This window comes from Caretta caretta, chromosome 12, assembly GCF_965140235.1.
Source record: "Caretta caretta isolate rCarCar2 chromosome 12, rCarCar1.hap1, whole genome shotgun sequence".
Lineage (NCBI taxonomy): Eukaryota > Metazoa > Chordata > Testudines > Cheloniidae > Caretta > Caretta caretta.
In genome coordinates this window covers 23,210,090-23,228,367 of record NC_134217.1, presented here as the reverse complement: position 1 = coordinate 23,228,367, position 18,278 = coordinate 23,210,090, and the positions used below count along the sequence as shown (strand labels likewise).

General features: G+C 37.3%; 2 protein-coding genes across 4 annotated transcripts in view; one reads left to right on the top strand and one right to left on the bottom strand.

The window, feature by feature from the left end:
* LOC125620707 (neural-cadherin-like) overlaps positions 1-4,729 on the top strand; it is a 106,244-nt gene extending 101,515 nt beyond the window's left edge. Inside the window, exon 33 of the mRNA XM_048816763.2 lies at positions 728-4,729. Within this exon, the coding sequence (XP_048672720.2) occupies positions 728-1,153 (426 nt within the window). The 3' untranslated portion in view covers positions 1,154-4,729. The remainder of the gene's footprint in view (positions 1-727) is intronic.
* A 2,394-nt stretch (positions 4,730-7,123) lies between these two features.
* Positions 7,124-18,278, bottom strand: part of DPY19L3 (dpy-19 like C-mannosyltransferase 3) — a 51,987-nt gene continuing 40,832 nt past the window's right edge. For all 3 annotated transcript variants that reach the window (XM_075118405.1, XM_048816732.2, XM_048816733.2), the window contains 3 exons: positions 12,726-12,858; positions 11,333-11,491; positions 7,124-10,691 (listed from right to left, as the gene is read on the bottom strand). In XM_075118405.1, the coding sequence (XP_074974506.1) occupies positions 10,530-10,691; positions 11,333-11,491; positions 12,726-12,858 (454 nt within the window). In that variant the 3' untranslated portion in view covers positions 7,124-10,529. The remainder of the gene's footprint in view (positions 10,692-11,332; positions 11,492-12,725; positions 12,859-18,278) is intronic.

The window sequence follows — 18,278 nt, the reverse complement described above, 5'->3', positions numbered from 1 at the left end:
ACTTCCAAGGGAGCTAACTAGCTCCACAGGCCAAATAAATTTAACAGAAATCCAACTGGGAAGTGGTTCAGTCATGTGTTCAGCCCCATACCGTCCAATCTTGAATGTAACACCTTTCCTTGAAAGCTACATATCCACTTCTCACCCCCGGCCTCGTGACTGGGTTCAGCAGTGTTTGATGAAAGGCCAAGCAACAGCCAAATCTGAATCAGAAAACTGGAGGTAGTTTAATCATCTTTCTTTAGCTACTAAGAGAAAATTAAACTTCAGTTTGAACAGGCTGCCTATGAATCAGCACTGTTGGCAGAAGTGGCAAGAAAGAAGGAAGTAGACACAAATCTGAAGCAAAGTTTGTTCACGTCCATAAAGATTTTACCCTGCTCAATACTATAGAAAAAATACATTTTTTTTGAAAAAACAAATACAGTGAAGGTAAACCTAAATGTCTCTGTTACAGCTGCATTAAGGGAAAGCTGCATTTGCTCACTGACACCTGTAAAGTGGTCTTTGGCATTCCTGTAGCTCTCCCCATGCACTGCAATTAAATTAATGGGCCAATAAAGTGCACCCTGGATTGTCTTCATGCTCTAGTGTGGTGTTCAGATCAAACCTAAGACTATTTGTGAATGTTTTCTTTCCATGCCAACAATATGGTTAGTCCATTAAAGCATAAAAAGTTGGGGGCTACAGTGACTGTTCATTTAACAGGGATGATTTCTCACTCCAGGATGCTTACAACATGGCAGAACTCCAGCGGTCACTTCAGACTAGCCCAGCCTATTCTCTTTCTCTCTACAAGAAGAAAGGGAAGCCATCAGAGCTGAACTGTTCCTTGAGCGGCAATGTGGCACCTAGCCCACAGGAGCAGCTAAAAGCATCTGCAACTAGAAGGAGCTCCTCCTTTACCAGTGAAGACTTTGGTCGTTATCTGTCAGATGTTGTTAGGGATGCTGACCAGCAGCCCCAGGCCTTGCCCCATGATTCGCTACAGGTATATTACACAGAGGGAGAGAGCTCAGTAGCCAGCAGTCTCAGTTCCCTGGATTCCTCTGGACTGGATGAAGAGACTGTGTATGATGACATGAAAGAGTGGGGACCAAAGTTTGAGAAATTAAGTGAACTGTATTCACACAAAGAGACAGAGGACATATAGATTCCTATGTTTACTATGCTTGAAATTCTGAAAGCAAGCATGAGGGGCTATTCAGTTTTTCATGCACTTGCTACTTTGATATATTTTATTCCACAGAATTTTATTCCTCTTCAATTTGATGGGTGAGGAGGGATGCAGTCCAAATGCCCCCTAAAGAGCCTTTGTTTGTATCTAGAAGATAATGTTCCAAAATAAACTAGGAGTTAAAACTCCAGACCTCTTGGCCTTTTCCCTGTTTGACCAGCAACTAAATTGAAAAAAACAAATGAGAACTTGGAACACCTTTTAAATAGTAGTAATTGGTGTATGATGCTGAGAAGTAAACATCTTCTACACTAATATTAATAAGGAAGGGCTTCCCATATGACGCAGTCTTTGTGTTCTAACATGTTAACTTCTAGAATGCAAAGAGAAGCCAGGGCTAGACATGTTGCATTCACATGATGCTCTGTGGGACTTTTATCAATTGTCTGAAAAGTGTGTACTTTGTTCTCCTCTTCCTGGCCTAAAATGTAAATTGTACCGCATACACTCTTGTCCTATGAATTAACTTAGCTTGAACAAAATGTTCACTTAAACATAGTAGCCCACACTCCAGTGGTGTTGCCTGGGTCTAGCTAATGGCAGAATTGGGTCTTACCTTTGGTTATAACTTAGTGACTTGGTTATAACTTAGTAACTTAGTGCCATGGTACAAAGAAAGAGGCTGAACCTGAGCCCAAAGCATGAAGTCAGTTTCTTATAGCCAAACCTTTCATTTGGTGTTAGTTGATTTTTTTTTTTTTTTTAAATGATCAACTAACTATTTAGGAATTTTGGTGACAAATACCAGAACCCACTTAAAGCTTACAAAACAAGAGCTGATTTTCTTTGTGTAATACCCAAGAACCAAGATTAAGGACAAACCTGAGCTACATAGTTTAAATCCAGATCCTTTTTCCAAAACTTGGGGCTGCAGATCCACTGTTCTGTTAAAACGCCATCTTACAGAATTGTGGTCAAACTGCCAAGCATGGAGACAGATTTGGACTTAAACGTCACCAGTGTGAGGCTTTGGCGCCACTGTTCCAGTTTGAGCTCTTTGAACACATGTAGATAAACCTGCACCTCTAAACATGTCAGACCATATCCTGATCTTGTTTGTGCCTATGCAACCTCCCTGACTAGAATGTGGCAGCATGGGTGTGAGCAAGAGCTGCATTTTGCCCTTGTCTGAGGGTTTAGAGAAACAAACTCTTTCTGGGAAGAAAAAGAATGCTTTCAGTTAGAAGAAAAACTTTCATTTTGTTTCCAGGTTAATAGTTTATTCTTTAATGGTGTTGGAAAAAGTGCCCCTCTTTGAAAGCCTAGCTGACTGAAGGCAGTTATACCTAAAATGAATCTCCCACACCCACTGGTGTCCCAAAGCTTAGAATTTTGTAATAAACAAGACCCTGCTAGAAGGCTAATTTGAATCGAGGCTAATTTCCCAAAAACATAAACTGAGTAGCAGAATACCAGAACACAAAATGCTGGCTGACAACCTATCACAGCAATAATGCAGCACTCAGAATCTGGCAGTGCTTCTAAGAAAATCATAATCATCTGCAGGGGAAAACCCCCACCATCATGGCAATCATAGTAGGTGGAACCCTTCAGTCAAAAGAGATGGCTTTATGATATGTTGCAAACTGATCAAGCCTTTTGAAACCACTTTCTTTGACTAGCTAGCATGCTGAATGGGATTTCTGGCTAAACAATTAATATTGGAAACTGACACTGCTCTGTACAATACATTTCAATCTTCTTTCTTGGGTCTGCATTTGTATTTATAAACTGATACGAATGTAAAGTCAAGTTTAACTTACTTCAGCAACAGCACAGCTAGGAATATGTTCTGTTTCTTTGACGTTGAGAATGTGAATAAAGTTTGAGTGCTGCATACTTTTTTCTGTACATGACACATAAAACAATAAGATATGATGCTATGAGGAAAGCAAGAAGAGATGGGAAATTAAGAAGCTGGAAATGGAGAAATGACAGGGGGAGGGGGAGAAATTAACTAAGATATTGACATTAATGTCAGGATCTTGAAGCCATGAAAGCACCAAGTAAAATTTTCAGAAGCCTTAAATTAATTAGGAGCCCAACTTGCATTTTCAAAAGTGATTTTGGGGCTTCAGAGTCTACATCTCCTGGGAAGTCAATGGGACTTAGGCTTCTAAGTCAGTTAGGCACTTCTGAAAATTTACCCCATACCATTTTAAAAAGTCACTTGGATGTGTGCCTAAAGACCTTTGAAAATCTGACCCTTATGAGCTCAAGTCCCATTGACTTGCAATAAGATTTGGGCTCTAAGTGCCTAAGGCCCAGATTTTTAAAGGTATTTGGGCACCTCACCCTGCTGAAATCAATGGGAGTTGGGTGTCTAAATTCCTTTACCTTTAAAAAAGTGGGCCAGAGTGACTTTTAAAAATTTTATCCTAATGTTTATAAAGTGTCCTGGGACACACTTACCTTTATGAAAAAGTAGAGAAAAATAACTCAGGCTCTCTTCTCCCACTTAGCGGTGATATTTATTGTGAAATCCTTTTCAGTTAAACTGTTGAAATGATTTTGAAAGTATCTAATATTTAGGCAAAAATTAGACGTCACATCTGGACTATCAGAGTGGTGAAATTCCAAATAGTGCAGGTTGAAGAGCTAGCAATGGCCTTCCCCCAAATTCACTGTCGTCACCCAGGAGGAAGGAACTTCACCTCCCCATTTCTTTTGTGTATATGACAGAGGGAGACACCTCTAGCTTGGGTGACAGTGGACAGAATGTCTGTGTTGTATTACAGTACAGAACATTTTTTGCTATCCACCTGAAACAGGTGCATCAATTTTGAGGCACCAAACATTATTCCGGACTCTTGCTGCAACAAGACAAAAAAAAATCCCTTAAAACCAAAATCACCATGCTCACCTGAATATGGGTCACTACAGATCTGTCAGGCTATATTGATTTGCACATATTTCTCAGTTTAAGTCAGAAATGCACATGCAATATCTTGCCCTTACAGACATACTGTGCATTTGTGACACTTGCTGGAAAATTTTGTGCCCAGAAACCAACTAATGGATTACATTCTCCAGTGATGTAGCCCTTTCATCTGGAAAAGATAAACTAGGAATACTTTACTCACTCTTAATGTTTTTCATTTTCAGAGAGTACTTAGTCCAAATATAATTTTACTGATAAACACTTAAAATATTTTACTTAACTGTTTCAGAAAACTGTGTGAAAGAAATGTTCGATTAAATAAATATATTGCAATTGTAAACAAGTTGAGTATGTTGGGTTCTATGTATTTTATGACTGTAGCAGTCACAGACTGTACAAATGGAGGTAGATATTCACTAAAATCCTACTCCCCTCCAAGAGCAAAAAATACCCTCCCAGTGTTTACCACTGACTCTGCCCCCAAATTCCTTTCCTCCACAACTATGATATGCTGTCATTTTGGTTGTGTTTTAAATCTAATTTAGCCTGTAAGCTCCTTGGGGCAAGGACTATGTCATTTTATTTGCCTGTAAAGTACCAGGCACATTGAAGGCACTGTATTAATAATAAATATTCTATATCTGATATGTCCTAGTTATATATATTCTGTTGGGTTAGCTGCTTGGACCTAGATTATTATCCATCAAATGAATCTTGATCCTTGTTCACAAAGACAAAACTGCCACTGTTATCAGAACAGTTACTTTAGGATAGTGCTCATAATACTGAGCATATTCACCATGCTGGTCAATATTATTTACTCTTCCTAGCAGAAACTAGTTTTGGTTTGATGAGCAAAAAAGAGGCACAAGGTAGCTACAAACACACTTTAGTGGTGATGCATACATAGGCCTACTGTATGAGCTTAAATATAGATGACTGGAATAAGTGTGGCTTCGGTTAGCCTGCTCCCAACTTGATCCATACACACTAAGAACAGAGTTTGGTATAAATGTTTTTTTCCCTTACAACACATTGATTTGTTTCTGAAATTTGTGATTCAAGACAAGTGACCATGCACACTGTAAGAAGCTGACTGGCATATTTATATATATATATAACACACAGTCTCAGCACTTAGAGTGCATGCAGAATAATACAAAGGTCAGATAGTATGAAAATCATTAACAGAAAGAAATGCTCAATGAACATAACATAAATATCCTTAATGGCCGTAATAAGATATAATTGTTTGCAGGTGTCATTCCCTAATTTAAAAAATCCACCTTTCCTACTACTAGAGTTGCTAATAATTCATTTATCTGCTTCAATTAGTATGTTGCTGTTCTAATTACCATGCAATCCCTGAAATCATGTCTCTTAGTTTGTTCCCCCTTCCTATGCACAAATATTTCTCTATTTCTTAACAAAAAAAGCTTATCATAGAGAGACACTGACATCTCTCAAGAACAGGGACATCTGGCTTGACTGCAAAAAGCCCTGCAGCCAGAAAAGAGAAAAAATGTAAATTAAAAAAAAAAATCAGTGGGTCCCTAGGTAGTTGGATTTTCAATAATCTGGTACTTTTACTAATCTCCTTCCAAGTTCTTTACAGACTCTAACATGTAGTAAGAACATTTTATTTCCTATAAAATACTTGTATAGGTCTGAAATTTAAATAATCTTGTGGATATTAGTATTTAATCTGTCTGCCTGTCAGATAAATTAATCTTCATGGTTTTTCTTTTAAAATGACATTCCAAGTATAACATGTAGCCAAGTCATTGAAAAACCGGCTGCCATTAGCTTTGTAACACTAGGCCAGACCAAGGAATTCAAAAGAGAGGCAAGACTGGCATCATTTGCACTCTTAGCACATGGAGTGGAGTTAGGAGAATTATGAGCACTGCACTGATTTGTAAAACAGTAGACAGTTTGACATTATATCTCTTGAGAGAGTCTGCTTGAGTGGTTTGCAAAATCTACTAATAACTGTTGATGAACTAGAGAGAGGACGATCCTGATTAAGAAAAGACACTGAAAAAGGTCTACTTAACCTAGTCTAGAAAATTCAATATACACATATTACATATAATAATTAAATTCTATTAATTAAAATTCATAGTCTCATTGAATCTCTGATTTGCCCCTAAGTCACTCTACTAGCAAAAAGCCTCTTGCACCATTCATGCAAGTTTGTTTTAGTCAAGCACCAAAAGCAAAACTGGGAATGGGACATGATTCTGCTGCATTCCTGTTCGTGTCTGCATATCCCATTTCTAGAACAGAACTTATTTCTGTATTTTTAAAATCATGCCTATCTTAGAGGTCTTGCATATTCAAATAAGGCACCTGCCATATACAATTATTCTCTGTTGTTCCTCCCCAAAGAATAAATGTGTCTTTCTACAACATAAAATTACCAAAATTTAAGAAATTAAAAAAAAAAAAAAAAAAAAAAAAAGCAGCAGCTGATCCCTCTGGCTCAAAGCAAATTATATTTACTACTGTCAGTGTAACTTCCTAAGACAGCCTGCTGACCTCACTTAAGCTAAGTGCACTGGGTGATGGGAAAAATCACTACTACTAAATCATTAACTTGGAAATTCAATAAAAATGACTCATATGCTGTCAAACCATAAAGGTGATTTAAAAAAAAATATTAACTCCACATGTCATATAATAAGCTTAAGGGAAGGTCAAAACTGTTCTTACTGGGACGTAGCTTACATGAAAGAACATAGTTTCAGAGTAACAGCCATGTTAGTCTGTATTCGCAAAAAGAAAAGGAGTACTTGTGGCACCTTAGAGACTAACCCATCCGATGAAGTGAGCTGTAGCTCACGAAAGCTTATGCTCAAATAAATTGGTTAGTCTCTAAGGTGCCACAAGTACTCCTTTTCTTTTTATGAAAGAACATAGGAGACTTGAACAAAGGGCAGGTTTCAAAGCTGCTGCCATTCCCTCCCCACCTCACCGTAAAAACACAAAGTGGCTCTCTGATATGATTTTAAAAGGACACAACTTTATTTAGTATACAATATTCATAACATCTCAGTACAACACATTATAAAACAATTGTATATGAGATCTCACCATTAGAATGTTCAAATCAGAAAGGGCAATGTACTTCTGAACCCCAAAGGCTTTTCTCACCTGATGATGTTTCAGCTCTGTGATCTAACGATTCCTCTGCACTTACAAATGATGTATTATGGCAAAAACTGTATCTGTTCTTACTGTGGTCACACACAGTATGCAATATATTCAAGGAGTCACTGAGTTAGTAATCTATAGCTTTCCCTCAGTGCACAACAGGTTTTATAGCAAATGGAGGTGCATCTGAGTTAGCATAAATAAAGAGAAATGCCATGATAGCCATTTGGTATTGTGAAGATGTTCCAGGGTGCTGAATTTCAATCAGAGGCAGAGGTTGTTGTCAAAAAGGAAACCAGATTTTAATGCATGAACATATGTCATAGCAAACCATTGAAAAAGGAGGACATAATTATTACAAATACAAAAAACACCAGACTAGGAAAGCCTCAGGGATTCTTGCGCCCTAATCCTGGCTTCCAGAGAATAGGAAATTTAGCCTTTTTTCCTACCATCAACCACTACTAGAGTGTTGTCTGTTAGCTGCCTGGTCATCAATGAGCTGACCTGTTCGAGATCACCCTTTCCCAGCATGCTCTCCTCTTGTAGTTAGTCCTTTAAATTTGGGAAAGACAGTAAGCTGCAGTACTAAAATGGTTACCTTAGAGCACAGTACTGCTAGTTGCAGCGCCTTTCCTTCGAGCTGGTAAGTGTTTTGCTCCTATTATTTTCTCCTGGCTTTCCCTTACTTTCTGTTCTAAGGAGATAGCACAAGCATATGAATAGAGTATTACTTAGCCATTTAAATATGCCTTTCCATCTATAATTTATTCTTTCACGGTCTAGAAAAGTCGGAATGTTTAAAATGACACACCTCTCAAACCATTTAGACCTTAACAACTGCTGACTTCAGGAGCTAAATATTTTGCAGATAATGCTTCAAATGTTTATGATGCCTTTGGGGAATTTTGTATTCTAAAAACAATACTATCCTATGCTGATAATGTCTTGATAACAAGAAGCATGTTTCTTATAATCTGCAAAGAACAAAGCTATCTTGGACTCTACCTTGTAAATTTTTCTTTTTTTGGCACTTCATAGTTTCTACAAAAGGCTTCAGCTCTGTTTTGGCAACATTAAATACAACCGGTATTAAAATTATAACAAATGTCAATGTATTTAAAATAATTAATGTCAGTCATGATTATACTATACCTATGAGCAAGACTCTCAAAATCAAAAGACTGATGTATGTTGGAATATTTAAGTGTAATTAGAGCAAAGTAACTGCACCTTAAAAGAAGGCCACACTGCATTCTAAAATAAGACAACATAGTCTAAACATACTATACCTTACATGTGCTTGTTTTCAATTATTGTAAGGCACTCATTGATGAATTTACTGACCAATACTGTCAGCAAGAACAGGCATGCATCATTATGGGGTTAATTAAAGTTTTAATACTGATTAAAATGTTTTATTATTGTATTATGTTAAACTGCAGTGGTCTCCAACCTCATTAAGGAATACAGGACAGAATTTATTCAGGAGTTTCAGTTGCTTGGTTTAACAACTTAGCTACTGTCAATGTTTGATTTAAATACAGTTTGATTAAAGCACACTTTCCTTTTGTTAGCATGAAAGTTCAGAAAGATATTGAATGCTGCTTAATGAGTATTTACTGAATATAAAATTGTTTGAGCATGTGACATAACCATCTCTATCCCTGCAGTAATTTAGCTTAGTACAACTGCAAATGTTAAACATTTGAATCATTTGGAATTGGAACACAGCTCAGTTGTGAAAGTTAATCTCATTACACATCTTGATTAGATTAAATGCGGAGTATGCTATCAGTAGCACTTTTAAGTTTCCCATCATTAGAAATTAACTGCAACAGTAATTATCATAAATGAATTATTTGAGCAGGCCACATATAGTCCTATATGTGTTTAAATGTTAATTCAGCACTGACCTAGAGGCACTTGATTATTACCTGTTCTGATTTTCACAGGAAACAAATAAGGATAGTAGGTGCCTAGTTAAAGTGGGAGAGTGCTGTTCGGCTTGCAAGCAGACCTAGACTCTATTTAGTATAAAAACAATATGTTAGCACTAAAGTACTGTAACAGTGACTTCTTTTATACACGGCATTTAAAAACTCCATAGAATCCACAAAGTTCTAGTCTGGAAAAAATATAAAGACTACAAACAAAACACAAAGTTTACAAAAGTTTTAAGATAGAACATAATCTTCAAAATTAGTCCAAAATTAATGACTATCTAAGGGTGAGAAGGAGAGAAACAGTGACAGTGTTTTGTTTTAAAAATATCTGTTTTATGGGTACTTCAAATACCGTAAAGCAAAGAACTCCACTGTGAGCATACAATTTTGCTGCCATTTTTAGGGCAAAATGCTCCCCTCATCTCCATTGCAGAGCTCAACTTTGATATTCTACTCTTGGTTCTGTGTGGCATTAACAGAGGAAAAAACCTCGTGGTAGGGAAAGCAGAATACAGCAAAGGAGGAGTATTATAAGGATCCTGAAGGATTTTGTATTTCATTTGTTATACTTGTTCTGAGCATTTTAAATTGCTTTTAATAGAGGATACCAAAGTGCTATATATATCAAACATGCTCCAACCTCAGAAGAAATACACAAAGATCTACCATCGTGTTAAATCAGCATAAAAACAAGCTACAGCACACATTTTGTATAATTAAAAAGTGTTTGACAACATGGAGATTACTCTAGTCTCCAATGTGTTTTCACTATCAAAGGCTTTGATCCTGCCATCAGATCCAAACTATGTGGGCTCCAGGGTCCAACAGAGTCCCACTGAAGGCAAAACAGGCTCTGCATGGGCAGAGAGGTTTGCCTGCGAGGATGAGCTTGTAGGATTGAAACCAAAGTTTTTACTGTTTTAATGTCTTTGAAGACAACCGCTAACACACATTTTAGTTTTGAAGTAACAAGGCCTACACCCAGCTAACTTCTCTCACGTTCATGGTACAGTAAAATATTCAAAACCCTGAGCAGAATTGTATAGATTAGTCATTCTGCAGCGTTGATGCAGACTGCCTATTCTGCACGTTTTTCAATCAGCTAAAAATGGAAAATTCCCTGTCAACGTCAAGAATGTTATAAAAATTAAACTGTCTAAAACTAACTGAAGAATCACAGTAATTAAACAAGAAACACTTAATGTAAAATGCCTAAAAAAAGTAACACTTCTTGTAAACTTCTTCAGCATTTCCCACAGTGGTCCTAGCAATAAAACACTGAATTAAAAGCCACTGTTGGGCATATATGCTATTTATGTTTAGCAAGCTTGTAAACATGGAATGTTTTGTTCTGAAACACTCTAGTGAAGTACATGGAATAAGAAGACAAGTTTTTTTTAATTTCCTCACAGAAGCGAGGATATAGTGAAGCTTTCAGATCAGGTTCATTCTCTCCTAGACCATCCATGATCTGTAAGAAAGTGAACAGCTTTGTGAAACACCCTTAACCACCACTCAATTATGTGCCATAACAAGGAACTCTAGGAATTAGAAAAACAGGAATATGCTCAAAGGGTCAATGTGAACCAAATGGGAAGAAAGGACCAAATTAAAATGTTAGGTGTTACAATAGCACCACTGGCTGCACTATCGTTAAAAGGCTAAGTTCTCGCCCTGGTTTGTCTGTGGCACAGAGTCTATGCAATTTGCTTGTATTTGTGCAGTCTGTTTAGGGCCTTCAGCCTGTGGAGCCAACTCCTAGTAAGAGGTGAGAACTCCCTGGGCACAGCCATCCTCTCTCCCTGTTGGAGTCCATGCCTCCACCCTCCCAGGCTCTGGAAGATTATACATAGGGAACACTAGGCATGTGCCGTGCTCACCTGAGGTCCAGCAAGTGGTGATTGTTTCCCCCCACTACTATCAGTTAAAGCAGCAAGGCTCCTTTTAGGCTGAACTCCTGGATGAAAAATGATGCCACTGGGCCTTAGTTCCCACCCTCATTGCAAAATGGAAAAGATATTAGCAGCTTCAGACTCAAACATTAATTGCTTTTCTCCTAGAAGAAATTAAACAAAATACATTTTCCCTTCTAAAACCTTGTACTATACTTACATGACCATTAGCTATATCGAGCAGGTCTCGTAACCGACAGCCTCTGCTATGCCGTCTTTCATAACATATGCTGTCCTCCAAGATTACATAGTTTGTTCCAAAGGATTTCAGTATACTGTACACATCTTCAGGAGATCTCTTTGCATACACCTGATAAACCTACAAAAACAGAAAAATGAAGTTGTAAAAGCAAAACAGACTTGTTATCACTGTATATTTGTTTGTTCTATTTCTTTATTTTTTCATCTTGAACCAGAGACATGAGAAGTTTGTCTTAAAAATGCAGCCTTCAAGATGTGACTCAATTACCTTCCAAGTATAAGGCAAATATTGTCATCTTTGGTTACTGTATAGCTATCATACGTCTTTCATATGGTTTCCAAAATGTATTCATAGAATCATAGAATATCAGGGTTGGAAGAGACCTCAGGAGGTCATCTAGTCCAACCCCCTGCTCAAAAGCAGGACCCATCCCCAGAAATATATTCATTCTATCTATCTAAAGGATTTACCCTTTCACCCAACATAGAACCTGAATGCTTTCCATGTAAAATCAACAGCAATAGCCAAGTCCCTAATAGACTTCATGGAGTTTCTTGCAGTTCTCCCTTGTGGGGTCAGAACTCTGCTTGGGGTAGGGTTGGTTTTTTTGGCTTGGTATGTAGTTTGTGGGTTTTATTATTTTTTTTTTTTTGCTCTTCATATTTAAACCAGATGGCTTTTAGCTCCATAACTTTTTATGTCTGCAACTGCCACATCATCATACAAGGAGAAAAGGTGATCTCTGAGAGCCAGATTCTGATGCTTTTACTCAAGTTTAGTAGCACCATATGCCACATGTCGTCCCAGTGATTTCAGTATACACAAATGTGTAATCTAGGGTACTATTCAACAGGTGAGAATCCCACTGCTACTCCTTTTTATACCAGGTAAAGCACCAGGGTGACAGAAAAGGGTTCTAAAAGCCCTGGATCCAGCTAGGGGATAATTCTCACAATGCAGCTGGTGGCTCTCCCTCTGTGGAGATGGGACTGTAGGACATAGGACAGTGTAGATTCTGGGCTGTACTGCTGTCCATAAGGCAGTCTAAATTACATAGAAGGATGCAAGCATGGCTGAAAACCACTTTAGCTCTCTTTCCCCATGGGCTGAAAGTTTGGTGTTGAGTCTCTCAGTAAGAATATCAGAATCTGGCCCTAAATCGGCAGACCCTCAAACCATTAAAAATTGCAGCAATTACACCAATACTTTGAACTGCACCAGGAAACAAACTAGAAGCAGTAAACAAAATTATTTCAGTCTCAACACTCCATTAGGGCGCACATGCTTGTGTGGGATAGACCCAGCTCATAGTAATGGGAATTAGATGAAAGTAAGATCAGAATGTTCTTACTTGTTTTGTTCTCTCCCTTAGACTCTTGTCTTCATAATGTGGGTGATTAGTTAAGATCCTTCCAGTGCACAGTTTGACTCCTGCTAATAGCTGCATGCTCCCAGCAATCACTGCTTTCTTAGGAGTGTTTGACCTAAACAAATGTTCAGAACATTGAGGAAATCTTTGTGGTAGCACTTTGCATCAGCACAGTTACAGATCAGGAGAGAGATTTTCCCCCATCCGCCAATCTTTCATCTCAGGTAGCAAAATGTTCTAGAAAATGTGATTGATTCCTGAAGTCACTAAATATGATGGAAAAGATTTGCAATGAGTCCCCTAAACACTAGGCCCTCATAAATAAATCTGTTTGCTAAATGGGTAAACTGCATGCATAAATGTCAGTTTTGCAAACTTTAATTGTGTCGGTAAAATTTGTAAGCACACCCATTTCAAGAGGCTTCCTGAAAATCTGGCCCTGAAATCCTAAATTGTTTGAGATATGCAAATAGCTGCTTAGAGCTAGGCTTTTTGGAAAAAGCCTACTAATTTCAATTTATAATGTCATTCTCTAGCTTACACAGCCTGTGAATATTTGTAGGCATCTATTTGTCATGTGTTTAAAGTAGCTTATCAAAAAGATGTTGCAATTCTAATCTTTCACTCCTGACCAAATGACTGCTCTCCACTGTTACTGATCCAATCAGAATGCAAGAATTTGTTGTCATTCATCATAACTATCCTTGTTTTCATTTTGAATGAAACGTTTCCTAAAGCGAAACAAATGGATCTATACTTCCCACATATCTACCATGAAGGAGAGAAAATTACACCATAAGGTTCTGGAAAAATTAACCTCAGTCATAAAATCACCACCAAAGTTCCCAGACAAAATAATTAGTGAATTATTGTTATGTGTATTGTGGTAGTGCCAAGAGGCCACAATCACAGCACTACTGTGCCAGGCATTATATACACAATGAAAAGATGGTCCCTGAACCAGAGTTTTCTGCATAAATATATGATGACACAAAGGGTGGATACAACAAGGCAGAGCACAAGGAAGCAGTGAGACTTATGATTAGTGTAATAAAAAGTGGTTACAGGATACTAGCTATGTAGCATTTGTCCAGTGTTTTGTAGGGATTGTGACCAAGGCAGATTATAAAGTGAGATTAGGACAATAAAAAGGAGCATAAACTAAAATGGAATTAGGAGGGAATTTGAAGCATAAATACCGACAGACAGACAGACAGACACACACACAACCACAACCTAACAATCAAGTAATTGTCAAGTAACTTGATACAGAAATAGGCTTTCTTCACATGCCAGTGCATGCACCTGCCAATATCTAAAGGTGTATCTTAGAGGAGGTATGAAATGGTGGCTGTAAATGATCAGTCTTTTTTTTTTTTTTTTTTTTTTCATGGAGTTCCATGATAAAGTTTGAGAATGTTAAGAGGTGAGCATTACATTTTGCTAGAGCCCTCCAGGAGATAAATATTAATTCATTTCTAAGTATTACCATAAACCTTTCCTAAAACTTCTTGCAGTTCCATGTTAATCTCCTTCAAAAAGGGCACAGATAATAATTTTTAATATGCCAGTTTAACTTTACTGAAAAATCATTTTTAGTGGCTTATAAAACCAGTTTTATTTGAAATTCTGAAAATCTTTAAACTCGCTTTAATATTTTATTTGCACTTAAAACATTCAAAGACACAAGTGTCATGAATAAATGTTCCATCAAAAAGAAAACTACTTTCTCTTGGAACGTAGCAGTATGCACGTGTAATGGTCCGCACCACTAGCTGTAGCAGCGACTGAACCCTGAACCAGAAACAAAGCACAGAACTCCACCATTTGAGATAAAGAGAGCAATTCCTTCATCTGATCGTCATAGCAGGCTTTGATCCTATGAATTAGCCATAAGAGGGGGACATGACACACATAGCCAGTATGTTAAAGGTACAGCATGATTTGCAACATTTCATGTATGCATCCTTCACTAATACTTCTACCTGATTCACCCACTAACAGCTGTGGTCTCTATCTAAAGCAATTAACATGCTTCAAACCACTGAATGGCACTTCTCTATTACAGAAAAATGAAGCAATTTTTACAAATGTCTGAACAAATGATATATAAAATGAAAGGATAATTTGTTTTTATAGCTTTCTGCCAAACTCAGAACCAGGCTGCCCAACCTGCAAACAATTTATTCTCTAAGAAATGTCACTAAATAATGACAAGGACTTAAAGGTCAAACTGATTTACATTATATAATTTAAATGTCATTCCAAGCAGACCTGATGGCATTTTGAACAAATAATCTAATTTATTTTTGAACCTCTAAGCTTCAATAAGTTAATTACTGCTGAACTAATGGGTAAACTGAGCACTATAATATAATGCATGAACCCTTGCTTTATCTACACTTTTAAGAATTTATAGAATTATGTAAATACTACAGAATAACTCATTGAAAATAAAAGGGTTTTATAGGAATTATAGGTCTGAGATTAACCTGCATAGACTTCAGAAAGTGGTAGTAATTCTTTCTGTTCTTGGTAAACTGCTATAAAATCCAATACATTTGTTTTAAGGAGGTCCTACTGAAATAGCGAACGTTGCAATTATAGGTTGTATCAGTAGAAATAGTAACTCTATTTCTATTAAGAGGTGTCTACAGCTGAAAGCTGACTGTGGAGTTCAAGGTTATAAAAACTGGCAAATCTCAGGTTATCCTTTTTACCAGTTGAGTGTGAAGAACGAAGGAATCTATTGAACACAGAAAGAGTTTTCTGAAAAGGGCTTCCCAAACACCGCACTCTAGAACAAATTCATCCTGAAAAGAAAATGCCATTTATTCACAGAATACCACATTAAAATATTATGGGATTAGCTGAAATTCTTAGACAATAAAACATATTCAAGGAAACTCTGTTAAGACCAATTTGGCCTTTGGATTGGAAAGACTGCAACTGACAAAAGAGGGAAGAAATACGTACATAGAAAATAACACATGCATTTTTCATCCTAGACTTGATTTTGTGCATTTGAATTTTGCGCGCACACAACTGAATGCACCTGTAAAGTGGGCATGCACCCATTTTAGACAGTCAGTTAACACATTAATTGGTCTGCCATCAGAGTCTGTGGCTCAAAGTATGGTGCCAACAGTCTGAGGAAAAAGGGCAAAACTAGTTAGCATCACTGCTTAAAGCCTGGGATATTCACTAGCTTCCAGTATGAGATCTCTTGAGCTTTGAAACTAGGTACTGCGGCATAGGTCAGTAATGGCACTGTAAGGTAGAAATGCTGTCCTTAACTTAGAGATGGAATATGACCACTGCCTCGCTTTACTGATTTGTGTGTGGTAAAAAAAAAAAATTCTTTTCTTTTTGGCCCAGAACCTTTGCAGATAGAAATCATGTGAAACTCAAAAACAATCACAAATTAGGCCAATTTCACTCAACACTTGGCCCAGATGCACTTGAAATCCAGCCAAACTTTGCAAAAAGGTTTGAATCTCAGTAAACTCTTCAACAAACCTGGCCTCTGTTTTAGGTTTGTGACAAACTTTTGCATGGTGGTTGGTCTGGTTAAAAAAGATTCCATAACTGTAGACAGGATCTCCCTCAAAAGGCAAAAGACATTACTCCTAGATCACCTACCAGCGGTAAATAGAATAGAGGCACTCACTCTGCTCTTCTTCCCCATCTCACAAATGAGTATGTTGTTCATGTTGTCTTAGGGAAAGAGACCAAAGCTAAGAATGTAACATACCTCCTATATGGGAATACAGAGCTCTAAGGGCTACTGGTTGCTCCCTCTTTGATTTTTTTTTTTTTTTTTTACTGCTCCAGTACATACACTCCTGCTTCCTTTTCACTTGTTTTTGTAACAGAGCATGTATAACATCAGAACCCCAAAGATACAATATTCTTCAGTAATGGTCCAAAACATGGCAAAAGATTGTTGTAAAGATACAAAACAGTACAATTGTTAAGAATATTGTAATATTTTTATAAGGGGTAAATCTGTGGAAATATATATTTGGACTTTTTTTTTTAAACTGGACAGACTAATGCAAGGGTTCTCAAACTGGGGGTCAGGACCCCCCGGGGGTCACGAAGTTATTGCATGGGGGGTCGCAAGCTATCAGTCTCTACCCCAAACCCAGCTTTGCCTCCAGCATTTATAATTGTGTTAAATTATATAAACAAGTGTTTTTAATTTATAACAGGGGGTCGCACTCAGAGGCTTGCTATGTGAAAGGGGTCACCAGTTCAAAACTTTGAGAAACACTGGACTAATGGCTTCTATCACTCATGTGTATTTGGACACTCTTTTATACTGTATTTAGATCTGTCAGACTCAAAGGCCTTTTTGACGTGGAAAGGTTTGCAAAATGGAACAAAGGTATCCTAATTCAACAATATATGTGACCAACTGGAGTTCAGCCACACTTCATTTTCTATAAATGAATAAATAATTCTTGACATCAGGAGTTTAGAATGCAAATTCTGGCAGACCTTTACCTATAACAAAACTGCCAAGTGGTAGTACAGTATAATGTTCTGATTCCACAACTTCATTTTAAATGAAGAAAATATCAATCCAACCTTGAGGTGCAGGCCATAAATTTGTTTTTGATTGTAGTTAGTGCACAGCTAACTAACTTTCATTTGTGACCAATATTATTTCTAAAAACATTAAATCCTAAAGAAAAATTTACTCTGTCATGATTTTAAAATGAAAATGTTAGCATTTTCAGCAGAGGGAAGATGTGAGATTTACATCAAATGAAATCCAGTTCGTGGTTGGGACCGAAGCCACATGTATATTTTATGTATAAATCTATATCAAACTCTGTGTATGGTACTCAAGAGACCTGAGCTATCAAATATTTACCAATTCTTAATAAACAAGTGGCATTAAATGGCACTGGCTGATAAAAATTAGTCATGAGGTGATGTCAATGTGGCTACAAAGATTCTAAATGATAGAGACAACATGAGCCTGCTTTCAGAATACCATTCTAAAATTAGTAACCTATTTACTTGTGAATAATTACATTGATTCTCATAGGTTGCAGAGTAGGAAAATACAGCGTTATGGTTCATAAGATTACTGCTAGGGGTGAAAAATGTTAGTTGCTGTTAAACTGCTGAGTGACTAGTTTCATCACAATACATTGTACACACACAACTTCTAGGGTTGCCAAGCCTCCAGGGTTGTCCTGGAGACTCCAGAAATTAAAGACAGTCATGTGATGAAACCTCCAGAAATACATCCAACCAAAATTGGCAACCCTAATAACTTCAGTTATTCAAATGCGGGATATTAAACAGCAAACTTGGAAGTAAAAATATAATGCAGTGCAATACTAGGGTGTTCAAAATATTTAAAGGCTAAAAAGCAGCAGGTTCAGGTTTTACCTCCAAAATACCTTCTCAAGAACACAACTCTGCTTTAAAAATAAAATTGCAAATGGCTATGTGAGAATTCCAACTAAATGCAATTTCCAGGGACGACAAACACCAAGGCTCTGGTAAACCCTGATA